Source organism: Achroia grisella, unplaced genomic scaffold, assembly GCF_030625045.1.
Source record: "Achroia grisella isolate CSIRO2021 unplaced genomic scaffold, CSIRO_AGI_Agris_v1 utg1173, whole genome shotgun sequence".
Classification (NCBI taxonomy): domain Eukaryota; kingdom Metazoa; phylum Arthropoda; class Insecta; order Lepidoptera; family Pyralidae; genus Achroia; species Achroia grisella.
The window spans coordinates 1,311,664-1,332,518 of NW_026712589.1; the positions used below are offsets into that span (position 1 = coordinate 1,311,664).

The 20,855-nt window shown below is 32.6% G+C and overlaps 1 protein-coding gene across 2 annotated transcripts in view; it reads right to left on the reverse strand.

Moving 5' to 3' along the window:
• Positions 1-6,859: 6,859 nt before the first annotated feature.
• The window catches only part of LOC131851168 (homeobox protein caupolican), a 90,078-nt gene continuing 76,082 nt past the window's right edge, over positions 6,860-20,855 (reverse strand). For both annotated transcript variants that reach the window (XM_059201618.1, XM_059201624.1), the window contains exons 4-5: positions 8,912-9,210; positions 6,860-8,798 (exon numbers count right to left, since the gene is read on the reverse strand). In XM_059201618.1, the coding sequence (XP_059057601.1) occupies positions 8,284-8,798; positions 8,912-9,210 (814 nt within the window). In that variant the 3' untranslated portion in view covers positions 6,860-8,283. The remainder of the gene's footprint in view (positions 8,799-8,911; positions 9,211-20,855) is intronic.

A 20,855-nucleotide genomic window follows, 5' to 3' on the forward strand; every position in this document is an offset into this window, starting at 1 on the left:
CAGGCGGGTGCATCATGCCATTATCATTCATAAAAAAAAATACAAACAATCATACTCATCAATACAAATGTTGGTACTTTGAGAGGAATTATATGATTCATATGCATGTTACATGCATGATATATGAATATGAATATGGTACATATACAAAAATAATACTTTTTGCAATTTTTGTCTATCTGTCTGTTTGTTCCGGCTAATCTCTGAAATGACTGGACCGATTTTGACGGGACTTTTATTGGCAGGTAGCTGATGGAATAAGGAGTAACTTAGGCTGCTTTTATTTTAGAAATATAAAGTTAAATTCCACGCGGACGACGCGAGAACAGGTAGTATTATTATAAAATTTATAGAACTTATAAATCAGTCATTACGTAAAATCCATAAAGTAAAAATATATTAATACAGGATGGATAAAAGCACTTGAGTAGTTCTCGTGAATTCCAATATAACTCAATCATGCGTTCTTTCAACGTTGTCACAGCGTGTGCTTGGTATTATTTGTTTATTTATATTGTGCTCGCCTTTCATCTACTATACGTGAGTAAATAATGAATGTACGACATATCATGAGACGGCTCTGACGTCACCAAGCACTGGTACATCAAAGAAGATCACATCGATGATTTATTGCATTTTGTTTATCCGCAACCCAATTATGATAGCGAAAATTTGTGCATTCTAATAATGCATTTACCGGTGGAGTACTTTGAAGTCTAATTAGGCGTATGCGCAAGGTATTTTATAGTGTGTTGAGTGATTTATTGTTGTGCAACATGGATTTATTTTACAAAACCAGTGTTGCCAATACGACTACTACAAAATATGCTAAATTGCTCTTAAAATTATGCCAAAAATATCGTATAAAAATATGCTAACATTTTCCAATGTCAACTATGTTTTCGAATGAGATATCAATATCTTGATCTTCATCTCGGACGGATGATGCTGCTGATGTTGATGTGGAAGCTTCATTGTCGAAACTGTAACTCATCATGGTGCCTATAGATCGCAGTACGTCATCCGGAACGTTGTAAGAATAACAACATCTCCCTGGCCTCTTTAGACCAAACCTGATGTACAATATAGCATTTAGAGTTTTTATTGATAAACGGTTGTGAAGTTTGTTTTTAACTAGATTCATTTGACTGAAAGTTCTATTTCTGAGTTAGAATCTGGTAGTGACACTAATGATACGCTAACTGTGATAAATCTGCAAAAGTTTTATTATTACATTGGTTTAATTTCATAGTCAAAATATGGTATATGCTAAACGACAAATAAATATGCTAAACACCGTAAAAATATGCCACATTTAGAATAAAATATGCCAAAGTGGCAACACTATACAAACACATACCGGTGATGCCTACTATACATACGAAGGTATGTCAATTGAAGGAGCATAAATTTTGCATATGGTGACAAATTGTTTCGGGTTTAATACTAAATACTAGTTGGTGAATATCACTGTTTCCTACTGTTTGTATTAAATATACCGAATTATGAACTGGTATCTTCAAGTAATGGTTATATTGTAATACTCAATATAACCATTTCTTGAAGATACCAGATATATTATTGTTATTGTTACAGAATTTAAGTTTTAGAGACTTCTGTAATATTATTAAGATATATCTAAGATATATATATACTACTTATTCCGGCGACTTCGTCCACGTGGAATTTAACCTTATATTTCTAAAACAAAAGTAGCCTAAGTTACTCTTTATTACATCAGGTACCTGCCAAAGAAAGTCCCGACTATATCGGTGCAGCCATTTCAGAGATTAGCCGGAACAAACATACAGACTGACAAAAATTTAAAAAAATGTTATTTTGGTATATGTACCGTATTTATATCCATATGCATGTAGTAACAAACGGTTACTTCAATATTACAAAAAGACACTCCAATTTTATTAATTTAATTATTTTTTAGAACAAGAAGAAGTAAGAAGAATAAGATCTATATATATAAGAATATTAAATCTCATAAAAATAAGAAATTAAGAAGATAAGAAGAAAACAGCTTAGTCTGTCAGATTGGCAACGCATGAGTCTGTCTGTCTGTCATGAGCGGATTCTTCCTTGTTAAATTTCAATATAAAATATAGCCAATGTGTTATTCTGATGCATAATAAAGATCCATCAAAATCCGTTCATTAGTTGCAGCGTGAAACAGTAACAAACATCCGTACTCACAAACTTTCGCGTTTATATATTATTGAGATAACCTATAAAAAATCTATTCCGAATATAAAAGCAACTGCAGAGTAGTTTCTGATATACGATTCTATAGACGGACGGACAAACGTATAAGCTCCACTTCCGTTATATATATTCTTGGTTCAAAAGCCTAGATATAAGTTTAAGTGAGTTCATTTGCGGTTTTAGTATTACTTAATAATCACCTCTATAAATTCTATAATACGAGTACTAACTAAATCTATATAAGAGTATATACTATATTGTATATAGAATATATATTGTTCTAATATTAAAAAAAAAATTCGTCCGACTATCATTTTTGTACTGGCTAATCTGTGAAAAGGCTGGACAGATTTTGACGGGAATTACAATGTTCTCGCTATGCTATCATTACATAGTATAAAACAAAGTCGCTATCGTTGTCTATCCGTCCCTATGTATGCTTAAATCTTTAAAACTACGCAACGGATTTTAAAGCGGTTTTTTTAATAGATAAAGTGATTCAAGAGGAAGGTTTATATATATAATACATGTACACCCGTGCGAGTAGCTAGTGATACTATAGGCTAGTTTTATTTAGGAAAATGTATTATAATAAAAAAGAAGTTAAATCGTAACCGAAGTTGTGGGTTACAGTTAGTTTATAATATGAGTAGAGAGAATTGGGGACTGATTTGTTCAGGTTACAAACAGTGATTAGACATTTTGCTTGCAATAACACATGCTGGTGGTCACTCTATTCTCCCAAATTTGAATTTAATTGAAACTGTATTATTATAAACATGTACAATATTTGTTTAAAAAGAATACGAGCTGAGTTTCTTCTCATCTCGATATCATACGAAAATGGTGCCGACCATCAACACATTATCTCGCTCTATTCTCCAAATTTGAATTTAAAAATGAATCTGTATTATTGTAAACATGTATAACATTTATTTGAAATGAATACGAGCTGAGTTTCTTCTCAGTTCTTCTCATCTCGATATCATACGAAAATGGTGGCGACCATCAACACATTATCTCGCTCTATTCTCCAAATTTGAATTTAAAAATGTATAACATTTATTTGAAAACAATACAAGCTGAAATTCTTCTCAGTTCTTCTCATCTCGATATCATACGAAAATGGTAACGACCATCAACACATTATCTCGCTCTATTCTCCAAATTTGAATTTAAAAATGAATCTGTATTATTGTAAACATGTATAACATTTATTTGAAATGAATACGAGCTGAGTTTCTTCTCATCTCGATATTATACGAAAATGGTGACGACCATCAACACATTATCTCGCTCTATTCTCCAAATTTGAATTTAAAAATGTATAACATTTATTTGAAAACAATACAAGCTGAAATTCTTCTCAGTTCTTCTCATCTCGAAATCATTCCGAACTGACGGTAGATTTGACATATCATAAGAGTCTGTAATAGACCTACATGAATAAAGATATTTTGAATTTGAATTATTTGTGTATGGAGGATACGCTATTCGATACAATCATACAATCTTCTACCTGTACCCTGTAATTTGCTTGAATGATTCCGATAACACATCTGTCTGACTGTTCATCCGATTAACAAGGCCGAATGGATATTAAATGGTTTTCTTGGATATAGATTAATATATGACATACTAGATATGAATCTATAGCAATATCATAAAGCTGAAGGTCTGTTTGTTTGAATTTGAAATTTTGTTTGAGTTTGCGTTAATTTAAATGAAAAATTTGTTGTGTTGGATAGTTCATTTGTCGTTGAATATATGGTTAGCCTAATAATATTATATGTATATATATATATATATATATATATTATATAAAATTCTCGTGTCACAATGTTAGTAACCATACTCCTCCGAAATGGCTTGACCGATTTTTATGAATTTTTTATGCATTATAGGTCAGAGAATCGACTACTATCTATGTTTTATAGCCCTAAGTGATAAGAGTTGTCCACTCGTTTATGTTTTATTTTGTGCACAATTTTTTTTCTCGGTTTATAAAAATAAAACCTAAATTTTCACCATCAACACCTATAATAGCAAGTTTAATTTATATTAAGCAATTTAAGCAAAATGTTTCCCGCTACTATATATAGTATATACATATACATGTATATACTATAATATAGATAAACTATGAATAAAGAAAGAGGTGCGTTTAAGATTGATTCCAGTTATCTCTCTTTGCCTACATCTTAAAAGTTCTGATGATGACATGATGACGTGATGGCATGATTACGTTTAAATAATTATCGTATGCTGATAATCTTTAATTTATTTAATATCTTTACTTGTACTTATTAAAATTTTATTTCTTGTTAAATTTTGTTGTTGTATACATCTTATTATAATTAATAATTTTTTGTTAAGTTACATCTTATTAATTTTTCTTCAGGACAATTCACACAGTGCCATCTAGTCCCAAGCTAAGCAGAGCTTGTATTATGGGTACTGATATACATTCATGGAAACACATTTTTTTGTAAATACAAACAATCATACTCATAAATATAAATGTTTGTACCGTGCGAGGAATCGAACCCGCGGACATCGGATAGTAAAGCGTTATGCTAAACCACTAGACCACCGAGGCTGTCGGCGCATTTATAATCTTAATAATAATTATTATTAACATTATAAATGAAAGAGATATATATGTATGTTAAATATATGTGATGTAAAGTTGAAACAAATTCCGATCAGTAGTTCCACGCAGAAATTACTGATCGGAATTTGTTTCAACTTTACATCAGAATAACAATTAGGCTATAAAGTTTATGCGGGCACAACTAGTTTACTATAATTGTTTGTACAGATACAAACTTCACTTTAGCTCAGTCAGCGCTTTATTATTCTCTTATGACGACCTCGGTAGTCTAGCGGTTTAGTACACTGCCTTACTGGATGATCGTGGGTTTCATTCCTCGCAGTACAAACATTTCTATTTCGAAGTATGATTGTTGGTATCACTCTGGATGTTATCTATGTATATTATGTATGTATTTACACAAAAATATATCAGGTGTCTGGTACCCAAAACACAGGTTCTACTTTGTTTGGGACTAGATGGCGCTGTGTGAGTTGTTCAGGTTGTTCTGTTATTATTAATAATCTTTTTGTTTTTTTTTTTAATAGCTACCCACCCCGGCTTCGCACAGGTGTATATGTATTATACATATAAACCTTCCTCTTGAATCACTGTATCTATTAAAAAAAACCGCTTCCAAAATACGTTGTGTAGTTTTAAAGATATAAGCATACATTGGTACAGACAGAGACAGCGACTTTGTTTTATACTATGTAATGATATATTTAACAGTAACAAGTATACCAATTTACTGAGGACTCTATGACATCCACAGAAGTATAAAACTGCGTTGCGCATATTGACGACCTCAATCGAGTTTATATAATTCAAAATATCATTAAATGAAGATATCATTAATTCCAAAATATCATTAAATGAAATTGGTAAAGGTAACGGAAATAAAATTATTTAAAAAAACCGCTTCCAAAATCCTTTGTGTAGTTTTAAAGATATAAGCATACATTGGTACAGACAGAGACAGCGACTTTGTTTTATAATATGTAATGATGTATTTAACAAGTGTACCAATTTACTGAGGACTCTATGACATCCACAGAAGTACAAAATTGCGTTGCGCATATTAACTACCTCCATCCATTTGAGTATATATAATTCAAAATATCATTAAATGAAGATATCATTAATTCCAAAATATCATTAAATGAAATTGGTAAAGGTAACGGAAATAAAATTATTTAAAAAAACCGCTTCCAAAATCCTTTGTGTAGTTTTAAAGATATAAGCATACATTGGTACAGACAGAGACAGCGACTTTGTTTTATACTATGTAATGATATATTTAAAACAGTAACAAGTGTACCAATTTACTGAGGACTCTATGAAGGAGGAGGACGACTATATGAGGACTCTAGAAGTATAAAATTGCGTTGCGCATATTGACTACCTCCATCCATTTGAGCATATATAATTCAAAATATCATTAAATGAAGATATCATTAATTCCAAAATATCATTAAATGAAATTGGTAAAGGATAATGGAAATAAAATTACAAAATAATTACTTCTGTATTAAATTTTATTGCATCTATTCACACACCTTCATGGGGTTCAATTTAAAACATTTGAAACTACCAAATGAGAATATAATTCAAATAAATAATCGGAATTATAAGTATTAAAATAGTAACTTTATATGTAGACCGTAAGACGAAGGTTCGTTACAGAACTTCAATATTTATACTTGATTAGGAGTTAATTTTAATTAATTTAAATACAAACAAAAAATACTTAGTTGTTTTGAACGTAACGTAACTCCATTAACAGATTTCTCGCGTAAGGAAACTGTTATTCGTTGTTTAAATAGCTACTTAGAACGTATCTCCTCTCGCATCAAAATTTATTTACACCAAAGGACTGCTAATACAGAAAATTTATTGCATTTACCTCTCTTAAATATTCACGTTAATATTATAATATATATACTTACAACAGTGATGTATATACAAAACTATAGACTCAATTTTGGACTTTCAGTCTCTACATATAATGTTGGAAATTAAAAGTAAGTGTTCAGAAACAAATTGTGAATATAACTTTTACGATTGTACAAGGCCATTTGAGACTTAAGTTATTTCAAATTACTTTCGGAGAGATGAGTCTTAGGCAAATGTTTCGAACTGTATGTATCTTATAAGGTAGGGCTGACACGATTCACTTCAACTAGCCATCACGGCCAGAGGTTGTATATAAAATTTTTGATACTTATACTTATATATTTTGAGTATTATTACTTTATATATAGATATATTTTCTATATAAAAAAAAGAAATATTTTACTGATATTATCACCTAAAATAAAATATATAAAATGATGTAAAGTAAGCTCAGACTTTTCGTCAATATATTAAATACTTTTGAAATATTTAGATTACCGATAATGTCCCAATGTAAAATGTCATACTGGTCTCAGTTTAAGACGTTCTCAATACAGTCCTAAGTTTAAGTCTCGTTGGTCCCACATTGCCGACAATGTATGGAATGAATGTTTACCAAAATATACCAGGACTTTTATGATAACAAAATTATACTAAAATAAAAATTAAATACAAATAATATTTTATTTCAAATATAAAATATCTATTAGTATATAATTTAGCTTCTTACAACTAAGCAGATTGCCTGTAATAGTTTATTTGAGATCTAAGGTACACATCGACGTGAAACCTCATTCGTGCCAGCCCTATTACTCGAATCACTAATTAACTATATATAATGTACACGATTCCAATAACAAATGAAATGTAATTATTGTAATTTCATTAATGTATAATATAGACAATCATAGTCTTGTGACTAGAAATTATTTTATACAGATTTCACAAAATCCTCAACAAATGTGTACTGAATAATTTGTAGATAACTTATTATAATAGATCGTTACAACTACTGACCTCGTATCAATAAATATTAGAATTCGAATGTTAGATAATTTTTTTTTAATGAAACTATCAAACAATGGAAAAAACACTGGACGTAATTAGGCACTAAATATGAGGAGAATATTTTCAAAATAATAATTTACACTCTACATACAAATAATAGTCTAGAACAGTGTTTGTCTATTAGAAACGTAACACATATTAATACCTATTTTTCAATTAAATCACCTCGATTAACCACCTCCAATAATAACTACAGCAACATGTCGCAAGGTCCAACTTGTTTAGCACCTAGTATTGTCGGTCGGTCGGCATGCACCGTTGTCCGGCGTCGCAGTGCCGACGTCGTTTGCGAGTTGTCAACCTCACGGCGCGGCGGGCGCTGTGTCCACTATCACAAATCTACGCTTCTCTACCGGTGCATAATAATTATTATCACGTATATATATACGTATGTATACATATTTATAATTTAGTCTTTAAACGGTATTTACAGGTGAGAAGGCCCTCGTGGCACTCGTGGGGCGAGATCGCGGTTATTGTCGATGCGCCAGCGGCGGGCGGGGGGCTGGTGGTCAGGCGCGGGGGGGAGGTGGCGGCTCCGCCAGCGAGGATGTTGACGACGAGGACGGCGACGGTGCAGGAGGAGCGGGCGCCGGTGCAGCCAGTGCCAGCGAGCGGGAATACTCCAGAAGCGCGACATCTGCTGGATGAGTCGGAGGGTATAGACCTCGGTACAATTCGGGCCGGCCGTAAGGGTGTGCGAGACGAGCGGCCGCTGCAGCAGCTGCTGACTGGTAAAACGCAGATGCGGAAGAAGGTGGCGCCGGCGCTTCGCCGTCTTTACTCGCCATGTCCGCTAGAGACCATATTCTCGGCTTTGCTGAAGCTGGGGTGCTGCCCGGTGGGGCTCTTGAAGGTAAATGCTGGTAAGCTGGATGAATTGGCCTCTCGTAAGGTTCAGGTGACTCGGGCCCGCTATCAGCTCGGGATTCAGACCATTCTGATTCCGTTCTTTGGCCTAATAGGTCTAACCTTTGTTGTGGTCTATCACCGTCCTCACTAGAACCAGTTCCGGAATCTTTACCGTCTGAAACAATACATACATAACAATGTTTAGACCATCGATATAATCTGAAACAAAATTAACATTAGAAATTTAGGAGCCGATAAAATTTTCTTGTATGAGACATAAATAGTTACCTAATGCATCCTTTCCATCGTTACTTTTGTGATCGTCGTCATCATTATTATTGTCATCATCATCGACCCTGTTTCTTGGTTCCCATGTCATTTTGTTCTCCTTCTTAAGACGACGGCGTGCGTTCGCAAACCATGTCGATACTTGTGTCAAGGTCATCTTCGTTATAATCGCGAGCATTATCTTTTCTCCTTTCGTTGGGTAAGGATTCTTCTTGTGTTCATTGAGCCACGCTTTAAGAGTGCTGGTCGTCTCCCGGGTGGCGTTTTTTCTCCTAGCTCCATTGAGGTCCATTCCATACCTGGTGGGAATAAATAAATATTACTATAATGAAACACTAAATCGTAATTAGGACAGATGTGTTATTAATTACTTCATAATAATCGACAATTAGGGCAGTGTAATTAGGACGAGACTTAAATTACAAGTTGAACTTCATCGTTTACAAGGCATCAAAGAATTGGAAAGCAAGACTTTTTAATCAAATCAGACTAAAAACGCATAAAGATATCTCTTATTATCGCAAAAAGCAATCCATTCTTTTATTACGTACACGGAAAACCTTAAAGTAAATTTAAGTCCTATAAATTGTAAGTCTTAATTAAAATTTATTAATTTTATGAGCGCATTTTGTTATAACGTTTATATGTTATTCTTCAATTTTCCCAACATTTAAATACTAAAGCAGATAGCAATTGAAGTGATAATTCTCAAATTATTGCTACAACTGTGATCTAATCAACTGAATTCATTACCACAGTTTGCTAGATACTGTGGGATACTACACAGATGGTAATTCCCATTCGAATTGTACATTTAATGGACATTCTATTTTTCAGTGACACGTCGCAGCCCATCTCTAGCGGAACGTTCACGTTTAAAAGAACGATCAAGCGTAAATGGTAAAGTCTGATTTCGGCAAGATTTTAGATAACGGGGGATCGAGACCGCCCCAATCCTGGCGCGTCCGCTCCGGTGATCGCCTCACAGAGCCAATGAAAGAGCCAGCATAATAATTGAAATCGAGATAAAACATCCACTGCTGTGCCGGCGCTAAGCTCCGGCTTATCTGAGAAAGCGACGTACGCATTTGTTGGCGGACCACGCGCCGTTATTTGAATTGTCCTATCTTTATTAGGATGCAGCCCCTGTATCACATTTCTATTAAGCTTAGTGCTTGGTTTGTTTTAGTTAATACCTTATTCCGTTTTATGGTTTAATCAATATTGATCGTTTATGTTCCTGTGATATGGTACTCAATTATTCAGATTACACAAAATTCTGCTTTTAATGTTTAAAGACTTCTTTGTTTATTTTACACTCTTTTATGGATAAAATACTAGATGTATCATAATACTTAAGAAAAGAATGCATTAAAAATAACGTAATTTTAAATGTTAAAACACGCAATGCACTTAATGATTACTATTGCTATAAAAGTGAAGGTATTATAATCATAATTAATTATCTAGAATAAAATGTTTAAAACAAGGACCTACTTCAACATTATGAAAAAACACTTATTGTAAACCCAGTAGTCTATTTTAGTAGTAACAATAAACTAGATAATAATGTGTTCAGTGCTGTTTAGAATTTCATAACACTTAAAATACAAAACGTTCAAATGCCGTCTCCATATGCCGCCAATGCAGCTCCTCTCGTACACAAGCTGAGGGTGGAGAACGGGAACAACTACTATGGGAAATTAATAAAACTGTCACTTAAATCGCAGAAGTGACGGGCTGCAACCCTCACAGCTACAACCTACAATGAATTCTGTGTCTTAAAGTGTACAGAATATAGTTACATTTCCCATAATGTTCCGGCTACTCCCGACGAAAACTCTCGCTCTATTGTTGAGTTCGTTGTTGACTTAATACTTCTCGCCCCCGATTCAAAGAGACCTCGTAAATAAATATGAAGTGAAATTAATTTTATTTTGTTTCTGTTCGTTTAACTTGAATAAGCATGTCGGCACGTTGTTCATGTAGTGTACCGAGTAAACCGTACTATATGATAATTTGTGGATAAAACGTTTAAAGGCGACATAAATTTAATGACGCTGGCGTTGCACTCGACCCTATGAATGAACTAACATCCATAGAATTCAAGCGACAATACGAAAGTGGAGCGACGCCAAGCTTAGGCGTATTCCACAAAAAAAACCTTCATTTATCCACAGCGTGCCACTTTCACAGCATCCGTGCTCGCGGGGATAGCTGTGCGGCTTTTTTTATTATTTCGCTTCCCCCGCAGTCTGTCCGCGCCCTAGGCGGGCGGTTGCGGCCACACACCCTCCCCATGCTCCGCCGCCTCGGCGTCAATTAAATACCTATCTCGCGCACCACCTCACGCTTTCTACTTAAACTCATAAAAATGAGATAAACACAAAAATATTGCTCGCTCACCGTGTCGCTCTTATTAAAACGGACCGGTACGGAATTTTCTTTCAACGTAAATAGAATGGCTAACAAGCTAAGGACTTACCTGGTGGCAAGTAACCGCCTATAGATATAAATGCTACGATCATTACAAATATATTTAACGGCCTCGATTGTTTAGCAGTTAAGCACATCACTTTATCTCCGCTAGTCGCAGTTTCGATTCCTCGCACGGTACAAACATTCATGGGTATGATTATTTGTATAGGTCTGTATGTTTTCTATGTATATTATGTATGTGTTTACATAAATGTATCTACTAAATATATGATGTCTAACTGTCTGTCTGGCTAACAAGCTCTGCCTAGCTTAGGATTAGATGGCGCTGTATGAATTATACAGAGTTATTATATAACGTAACATTGTATTACAATACCGCACTATCAAATTTTTATGCTATATCAGATTCTATTAACTATATCTATTATTCTTTATGTAATGGTAAACTTCGCTTATATCAAAAAACGGATAACTCAGTGAGTTATCCGTTTTTTGATATAAGCGAAGTAGAAGATAGTGATCTTAATGCCAACAATACTGCTCACACGTTGCTATTCCGAACTAAGATAGCATGTCTCCACATTCAGCAACATCACATCCTTCTAGCTTCACCCTTCGGCTGAAATTGCTGATAGTTGAGAGTTTCCAACGCACACAATTTCGTAAAACTTTACCTCGATAATTCACTCTAACGCTTGCATATTTGAGTAGGTTTTTGATTGAATAATTTTGCTATCAATTCACATCGGTTCAGAGGAGTGGTCGTGTCTCTGTTACGTTAACACTTTTCAGGACAAGCAATAAACGCGGGCGGAACGATACGACCATGAATTGCGGGACCATAACATAATAATGAAATAAAAGTAAAAAAATGAACAACAATGGCCAGGAGCGGTCCATTGAAAATAAATTTTATTTGACTACAAAATGCAATGATGATATTTACAATTTGGCAAAGACAGATAATCATTTAATATAATACAATTGATATCAGATAATCAGTAACGTTTTATAGAATCGAATAGAAATAAACTTAAATTTAAGCACTTGAATAGTTACATTTATTTTTTAATCTACTCATCATACGGAAAGCTGTATTATCACAAAAGAAAGGGGATAAAATTACGCGTTAATGATTGTTGTAACTTTACATTTTTTGGCTGAAATGTGTGAATACAAACTACCAACTAGCACATTCATTAGAGTCAAAATAATAAATATGGTATGGGCTTCAAATCAGGCGTACGAACCAGGGGAACATAGCTAGTTATTTTATAAAATAAGATAAATAAAACTACATAGACTACAATAGTTAATCCTATAATATCCACACTCCAAGCACGAACGATGTCCACAGATAATGCATTGTAACAGAAGCTAAACCATTGTTCTATTTCTATTTGAGATAGAAAAGTGTTGCCAGTATTATTTTTCTATTCACTTCAGTTTCTTGCCAGTTCCTCTCAATTGAATCAAAGTATACTGAACTGGACGGTAGGGAAAAAATAATAACACAAAAAATTTGACGTACATAAACGGCTGAAATGTCCTACATGAATAAATGATTTTGATTTGATCTAGAAGACACTAGAAATTATGTCAATCGGTTTTTTTTCATTTTCGTTAATGTATATTTGTTATATGTAAAGAAGACTTCAAAATACACATATTTATATGTTTTATTATTTACTAGCGATCCATCCCGGCTGTGCTTGGAAATTTTAGAATTTCGCGATAAGTTTATTGTTTACTAGCGACTTCGCATGGATGCATTTCTAATCTTTGAATTCCTCTACTAGTTCTATGCTATAACAGGCATGTATTATATATATAAACCTTTCTATTGAATCGCTATATCTATTGCTGAGAACTGTATTAAAATCCGTTGCGTAGTATAAAAGATATAAGCGAAAAGACAGCTGTGCAGTTTGAATACCGTTAATTAAATGATATGTTCATATTAATATACACAATCAGATATCACAGCATTATATTACAATAAATATAAAATATTACATTGCTATGATAATTATACAGTGCGCAATAAGATATATTATAGAATCACAGAGGAAATTCATTCTATACTATTGTAATTTGTATTTAAATTTAGTGTAATCTTCTAATTATATCTTATTAATTAAAATAGTGCAATGTTAATAGAGAAATATATCTATTTGATTCATTATAAGCACAATGTCTAACGAAACTTTAATAAGTAGTTATTGTAGTTGAAATGGCCCCGGTTGTTAAGCAGCAGCATACCGTTTTATTTCCGATGATCCTGGGTTCGATTCCTCGCTCGATATAAATATACTATATAAATAAAATCTGAACGATAATTATAGAAAATATATAAATAACAAAGTAACTTGAAGTTGGAGTAACAGATTGGAGTATAAACATTTCATAAATACTGAAAACTATCCTATTATATGTATTAAGTTTGGTGTTAAGTCACCTTTATTTGTGTATCTGTGCATTAAAGTTTTAATAAATAAATAAATGTATATATATCATAAGTACATAATGTACAAAATAATATGTATTGTAATGTAATGTATAAAAAAATTAAAGTGTAACGATAAGAGTTTTAAGAAAAAGGAAACCAATATATATGAACTATATTCATCAATGATAAAGCTAGTACGATTAACAAATACAAAACTACAATTCTCCTGTTCCTATTAAAAATCAATCAAAAATAGACTGCTTCTTGCCAATTTTAATTAGAATAGAATAGAATCGAAAATTCTATATTCAAATAAACTTAATTTATATACTTTTTAATAATCATATTTTTTTTTAATAGATCGCGTATTTGGATACCTATCTCATCACAAGAAGAACGAACAAGAAACTTGCGTGTTGCTCTTACACAAAATTACATGTATACTTTCCCTATAAAATAACTTTTGTTTAACTTCCGTTCAGTTCAATTCGATTCTCCACATCTCTGTGGATGTAGTCAATACTTTAAGTTAAGGTATTAAGTGAACATTTTAATTTAATTAAGAACTCTATTTGTAAGAGCATGTAGTTCTGTTTGTAAGAGCAAGTAGTGTAACGTTTGGAGTGTAGGTAAATTTGCTTTAATTAACCAAATCGATTGCTAATAGACTGCCATGAGTGTTGCATGTACTGACTAGTTTTAGTCTGAATTGTTTATTTACTTCTATTTTATTGCTTATTTTGAACTAAAATATTAATCTATATTATTGAAAGTATATCTAAACTCTTTTTAAAAATGTAGTAGCAGATTTATGACAATTCTACTGTGTTGCATCTATATTGTGAATAAACTGTATATTTAATGTAACTTATCATTACATTTCATTTAATATTTTCTATTACGTTAAAATAAAATCTTTAAAAATATATGATTTTTATATTAATTTACTCATTCATCTCTTCATTCATATTATTATTATTATTATTTTAAATTATTTACATATTTAATAAATTTTATTATGAATGTAAAATTTTGTACACCTCCAATCATATATCATCATTTATTTTTTATTAGCTATCGTTTCAGTTGCAATTTTCCATTTTTAGTACATTTTTAAATTGACATGTAACCTTACCTTAAATTTTGATGATTAATTTTTTAAATATGTCATTTAAAAAATTAATGATCAAATTTGGAATAGTTTTGTCTAAAGTTAATAACGGTTGGTCATTTGAACGGCGTGCATTTAGCTCCTTAGTAGCTTTCGTTAGTGTTGTAACTATATCGGCCTTATTACAAAAAGATAAACCTGGTTTAGCACTAGTAATAAACCATTCACCAATGTATTCCTTATTACAAAATGAAGTTTATCTCTAAATCGTGATTCGTCTATGGTCTAAAGTTAGACCTGCGATGCCCCTAGTTTAACAGTGGTCTAAATATAAAAAGTCAAACTCCATTTTAAAAATTGTATTGTAAGTTGTTGTTTTTCGAAAAATATTTTAACTAAATTAAAAATATATTAACTAAAAATATTTAAAGCTAATTTTACGATAATAAAAATATATAAAAGACGTTATTTGTTATTTTTTCACTCATTTGACTTTGAAATAGTCACCATTCGAATCAATCCAATAAAAATATCCCGCCGTTCCTTTTCTCCATATAGGACTCCTACTTGTAATTTAAAACTGATTTTCAGCCTGATAGTACATTAACAAATATTATATATTAATGAAATAGTTATAATGAAGACATAGATAAATAGAAATAAATTTATTTTTAGTTTATACATTTTTATTTGAAGTAATATTATTTTTGATCTTTTCAGTTTTCTGGTAAAACGGAACGTAATTGTACGCTAACAGACATGAGTGACTGATTCTGTATGTAATACATAATGAACGATTTAACTGTAGTACTAAGTAGTCCTCTGTTAGATCTGGATTCGTAATAATGTTAGGTTTATTCCAAGTATTAACTTTAGGAATGGTTTAAACTACGACCATTTAGACCACGTTTCGTCCGAGTTTTAACAGATTTTTTGTAATAAGACCGTATACGTTTACATTGACTGGTCCAGGGTTATTTATATACGTTTTTCTTTGACTAATCATACCGACTTGATGGCCTGCGACAAGAAATATAATATTCCCATAAAGCCTGAATACACCAATGACATCGACCATATAAAATTACATGCAACAATGTTTTGTAAGTTAATTGATGTACTTTTTTTATTACGCCCCAACGGGTTATAGAGTCGTTGGACTATGAAATATAAAGAGGCGTCAATAGGTACAGAGTGTCAGTTATTGAATAAAAATGTTTAAAGTATATATTGTACATGGAATATCGTATTACTTATTGTTAAGGTTGCATATTCCTGATCCCCTTGCATTTTTGCATCTGCACGTTTTGTGCAACTATGAAAATGTTCTACAATAACATGAAAACTCGATGAAATTTTGTCGTGTAGAATAAGGCCTTATTCTATGTATATACCAACGTTTATATATACCACTAATCAGATTTTCTTCAAACTAATTTGTTTTAGAGAAAATTGTAACTGAAAAACAAGTCGATTTTCACCATAAAAAAGGATACATTCTTCAGCTCATTCCCATGAACAATCTCTGTTTTGAATTTTGAATAAAATATACGACATTGCATTATAATTATGTTGATAATTCAACATAATTATACCAATAAACAAATATCTTTATATTTACTGTAATAATAGTAATAGTAGTCCGAGGAGAGTATGACGTATATAAGGCAAAATTTTGATTTAAAGTATGAAAGTAATGCTTAGTACTACGCAAACATGATTGTTTGTTTCGGTATGGATGTTTTCTATTTATAATAATAATAATAAGAAAAAAAAAAACTCAGGACAATTCACACAGCGCCATCTAGACTCAAGTTAAGCTTAGCTAGCTTGTATTATGGGTACTAGATAACTGATACATATACATAGTTATTTTTTTTGTAAATGCATACATATTATACATAGAAAACACCCAGACCGATACAAAAAATCATACTTATGAATACAAATGTTTGTGCCGTGCGAGGAATCGAACACGCGACCATTGGTCGTAAAGCGGTTTGCTAGACCGCTAGACCACCGAGGTATATATATATATATATATGTGTGTATTTACAAAAACATATAGATAGGTGTTTTTATCAGTTGTCAGTGTCTAGTACTCATAACACAGGCTCTGGTTTACTTGGGACTAGATGACGTTGTGTGAATTGTCCTGAGATATTTACCCTAAATAACTTTATTTAATTAAACGCGATTTCCTAAAACAAATCATTATAAAAAAAACCAGCGGTTGTCCTCAAAAAAAGGTACATTCTCAACATAAACATCGGCTTTCATGCTACAACAAAATTACCATGTTCGTAAAAAATATATCTGATGAAGCTAATTATTCGTCGTAGCAATATAGCAATGGCGGCACGCAACGACCAATCTCGGTGTATGGTGTTTTAAAAGGTACAGCACCAAAATATTGGTCAGATAGCGCGGCGGTATGGACACGCCAAAAATACATTAATAGCCAGCAACTGGCTATTACGGCCAACCGCACGCGTCCGTGTCGCCCATAGCCACCACCCAAGCATGCTATACCACGACTAATTGGGGAACTCCACGCATAAAAACCCCTAATAGGAGCAACCGTAGGGAAGCCCACTCGAAACGTAAATAATCACAAATTATAAGGCCCACTCGAGTCCGATTCCGTCGAGCTGGATGTTTAATGAACGACCAATGGTTAAATGAGGTGGTATTAAGGGCGTTTTATCTGGAGACCTGGGCGGTGCATGTCACGTGACAAACGGTTACTCACCACCGGTTCAACCGCCATCTTTGTTTAGTTTACAGGGGGGTAGTTTTTAAAAAGGAAACTCTATAGATATTCTACCTATAGAATATGTTTATAACTTAAATATTACCATATGTATCAGAGATATGGTAACATTTATGGTATGTTATATATGGTAAATTATAAAAAGTATTTATTGTTTATTTTTATGTTTTTTTTTACGGATGATAATGGTATGGTGCGGTTAATGGTACGGTTTACGCTGGCGGGGCACCAGTGGAGGATGATAATATAAACATGAAGTCAGATCAGTCAGCCCATCATGATAATAATTCTCCAGGAATTTATCACGATGGTTTTCAGGGGAACCGCGTGGAGGTCAACCCGACATGGCAATGCTGGTAATGGGGACAAGACTCCACATTATTAACAATCCCCTGGAAACCATTAAAAAATAGGGAAATATATACATATTTCCCTATTTTTAATAACAATCTATAAAAGGGCATTATTAGTAATGTGGATTAAAAACTGCATTGAGGCGAATGTACCATTTCAGGAGAACCTCCGCGATTTCCCCTGGACCAATTCCTGGTGAATTTGCTTCGACGTGCTAACTGACCTGACCTCATCATCATCATCATCATCATCATCATCATCTTAAACATCTTCCACTGTTACTCCAACGACAGCGCAGGCGGGTGCACCATTCCACTATTACCCATAAAAAAACTTCAATAGTTGATAATAATCCTATCTACCCCATAATTACAGTCGTGAAGATACACATTATTATTAAATTTGTAACTAAAATCATTATGAACGCTAACATTATATCAAATCATAAAACATCAATCGCATGCTCGTATTAGAAATGAACTTGTTACAACAAAGGATAAATTGTCTTTTTTTATCAGAGCAAATTATTTTTCTGTTAAACCTACTGACCTTGGTGTTATGATAAAGCATGAGCGTAAGGAATTTTTAATTAATACATCATGACAATATAGTTATTGTACCCAACGGGAGTCGACACTGGATATAAATAGAAGTCAATGTTGTATGTAATCATCAAAGACATGATTATGTTGCAATCAATTTGTTAATCATTTTGAACAGATTGAAAGTTTCTGTATAATGAACGGTTTTATAAGTAACATATAATTACAAATAGTACATTTAAATTAGTACACAAAGAGTATATTTTTACTAGCTGTTCCCGCAACTTCGTCCGCGTGGAATTTTATTTTATTTTCTAAAATAAAATTAGCCTAAGTTACTTCTTATTATATCAGCTACCTGCCAAAAAAAGTCCCGTCAAAATCGAACCAGCCATTTCAGAGATTAGCCGGAACAAACAGACCGACTTACAGACAGACAAAAATTGTAAAAAATGTTATTTTTGTGTATGTACCGTATTTATATTCAAATGCATGTAGTAAAAACGGTTATTTCAATATTACAAACAGATACTCCAATTTTATTTATATGTATACATTTATTGATTAAAGCGTAACATTCCATAATTTTACATTAAGTAGTTGGTAAAGGTAAAACTTAAAAATACACATACACACAGACGCAAATGTGTTATAGAAATAGAAATAGAAATAATCTTTCTTCAAATAAACTTAATATAAGCACTTTTGAATAGTCAAGTTTTTTTTATTATTAATTAGACATATCTGTTTTTCGGACTACTCTAATACTGTTGGCCGCAGCTGGCCTTTACAGCTTCACCGGACGTTAGGGGGCGAGTGCAGATGGCACTCCAAACCCGCGGAAGGACTTATGGAGCGGCTGAAGGCCAACTCCCGCCTGACGGATGCCCTACAGATACGTGTCGGTGTGTATGACTAAACTAATTATGATGCGTATTTTTATATTTCATTTAGATATGAAACAAATGTTTAATCGATCACACAATATAAGAAGTGACCTCAAGATTTAATCGAGACGTGAATTTATTCGAAATACTTATCAATGTTAAATAAAAATGATTCTCCTAAATTATTATCTGTATGACAAATTGAAGCCGACAAAATAGTGATTATCTATTGAAAAGTTTAGTCGATTAATTGTTGGTCTGTGAGCGAAACATTCGTTTTGTATTGATAAATATTTCTACGCAACAATTTATATCAACGGTAGCCGATACCGTTTTTTGATAAATTCACACATACAAAAATACATTTTAATCTTTTGATGTAATCAATTTTTACATAAGTTATTATGTAGCATTCACTTAACTAATATACAGTTTTGTACTGATATTATTTATATTTCTTACCCAGAACTATTTACGCAGCGCCATCTAGTCCCAAACTAAGCAGAGTTCGTGTTATGGTTACTAGACAACTGATATAATGATTTAGATATTTTTTGTAAGTACATAAAAAACACCCAGACCGCTACAAACAATAATACTCATGAATATTAATGTTTGTACAGTGCGAGGAATCGAATCCGCGACCATTGGAAGTAAAGCAGTATGCTAAACCATTGGACCACCGCGGCCAGAATCAAGTAAGTGCTATCTATTCATATAAATAAAATTGGAGTGTCTGTTTGTAATATTAGAATAACCGTTTTTTACAACATGCATATGAATAAAAATACACCATACGATACATCCACCAAAATAACATTTTTACAATTTTCGTCTGTCTGTCTGTCGGTCTGTTTGTTCCAGTTAATCTCTGAAATGGCTGGACCGGTTTTGACGGACTTTTTTTGGCAAGTAGGTGATGTAATAAGGAGTAACTTAGGCGTAACTTAGGCCACTTTTATTTTAGAAAAATACAGTTATTATAAAGTCCACGCGGACGATGTCGCGGGAACAGAACATTGTTAATAAAACTTTTTATTTTTATGTTCTACTACCTCATTATAATTTGGTCAATTTGGTATTTAATATTTTAATAATATCATGTCTAACAAATTGACTAATGATGGCCATGAAAAAATTACCATAACAAGAGCACAAACACACAATTATGTTTTATAATAAAACAAACTACTTATAGTATTATTTTAATTAACATGAACATGAGCAATAGTCGTAAATGCGGTCTAACTGGGCCTTGCACTAGTATTTTCGTGTTTATTTTATTTTTACACGCAGATGTATAGTGGGACGCTAATGAAATGTTAATCTGCTTGCTTAATAAGCGCCATATTAATTATATACCGCAAAAGATTAGAATTAACATCTAAT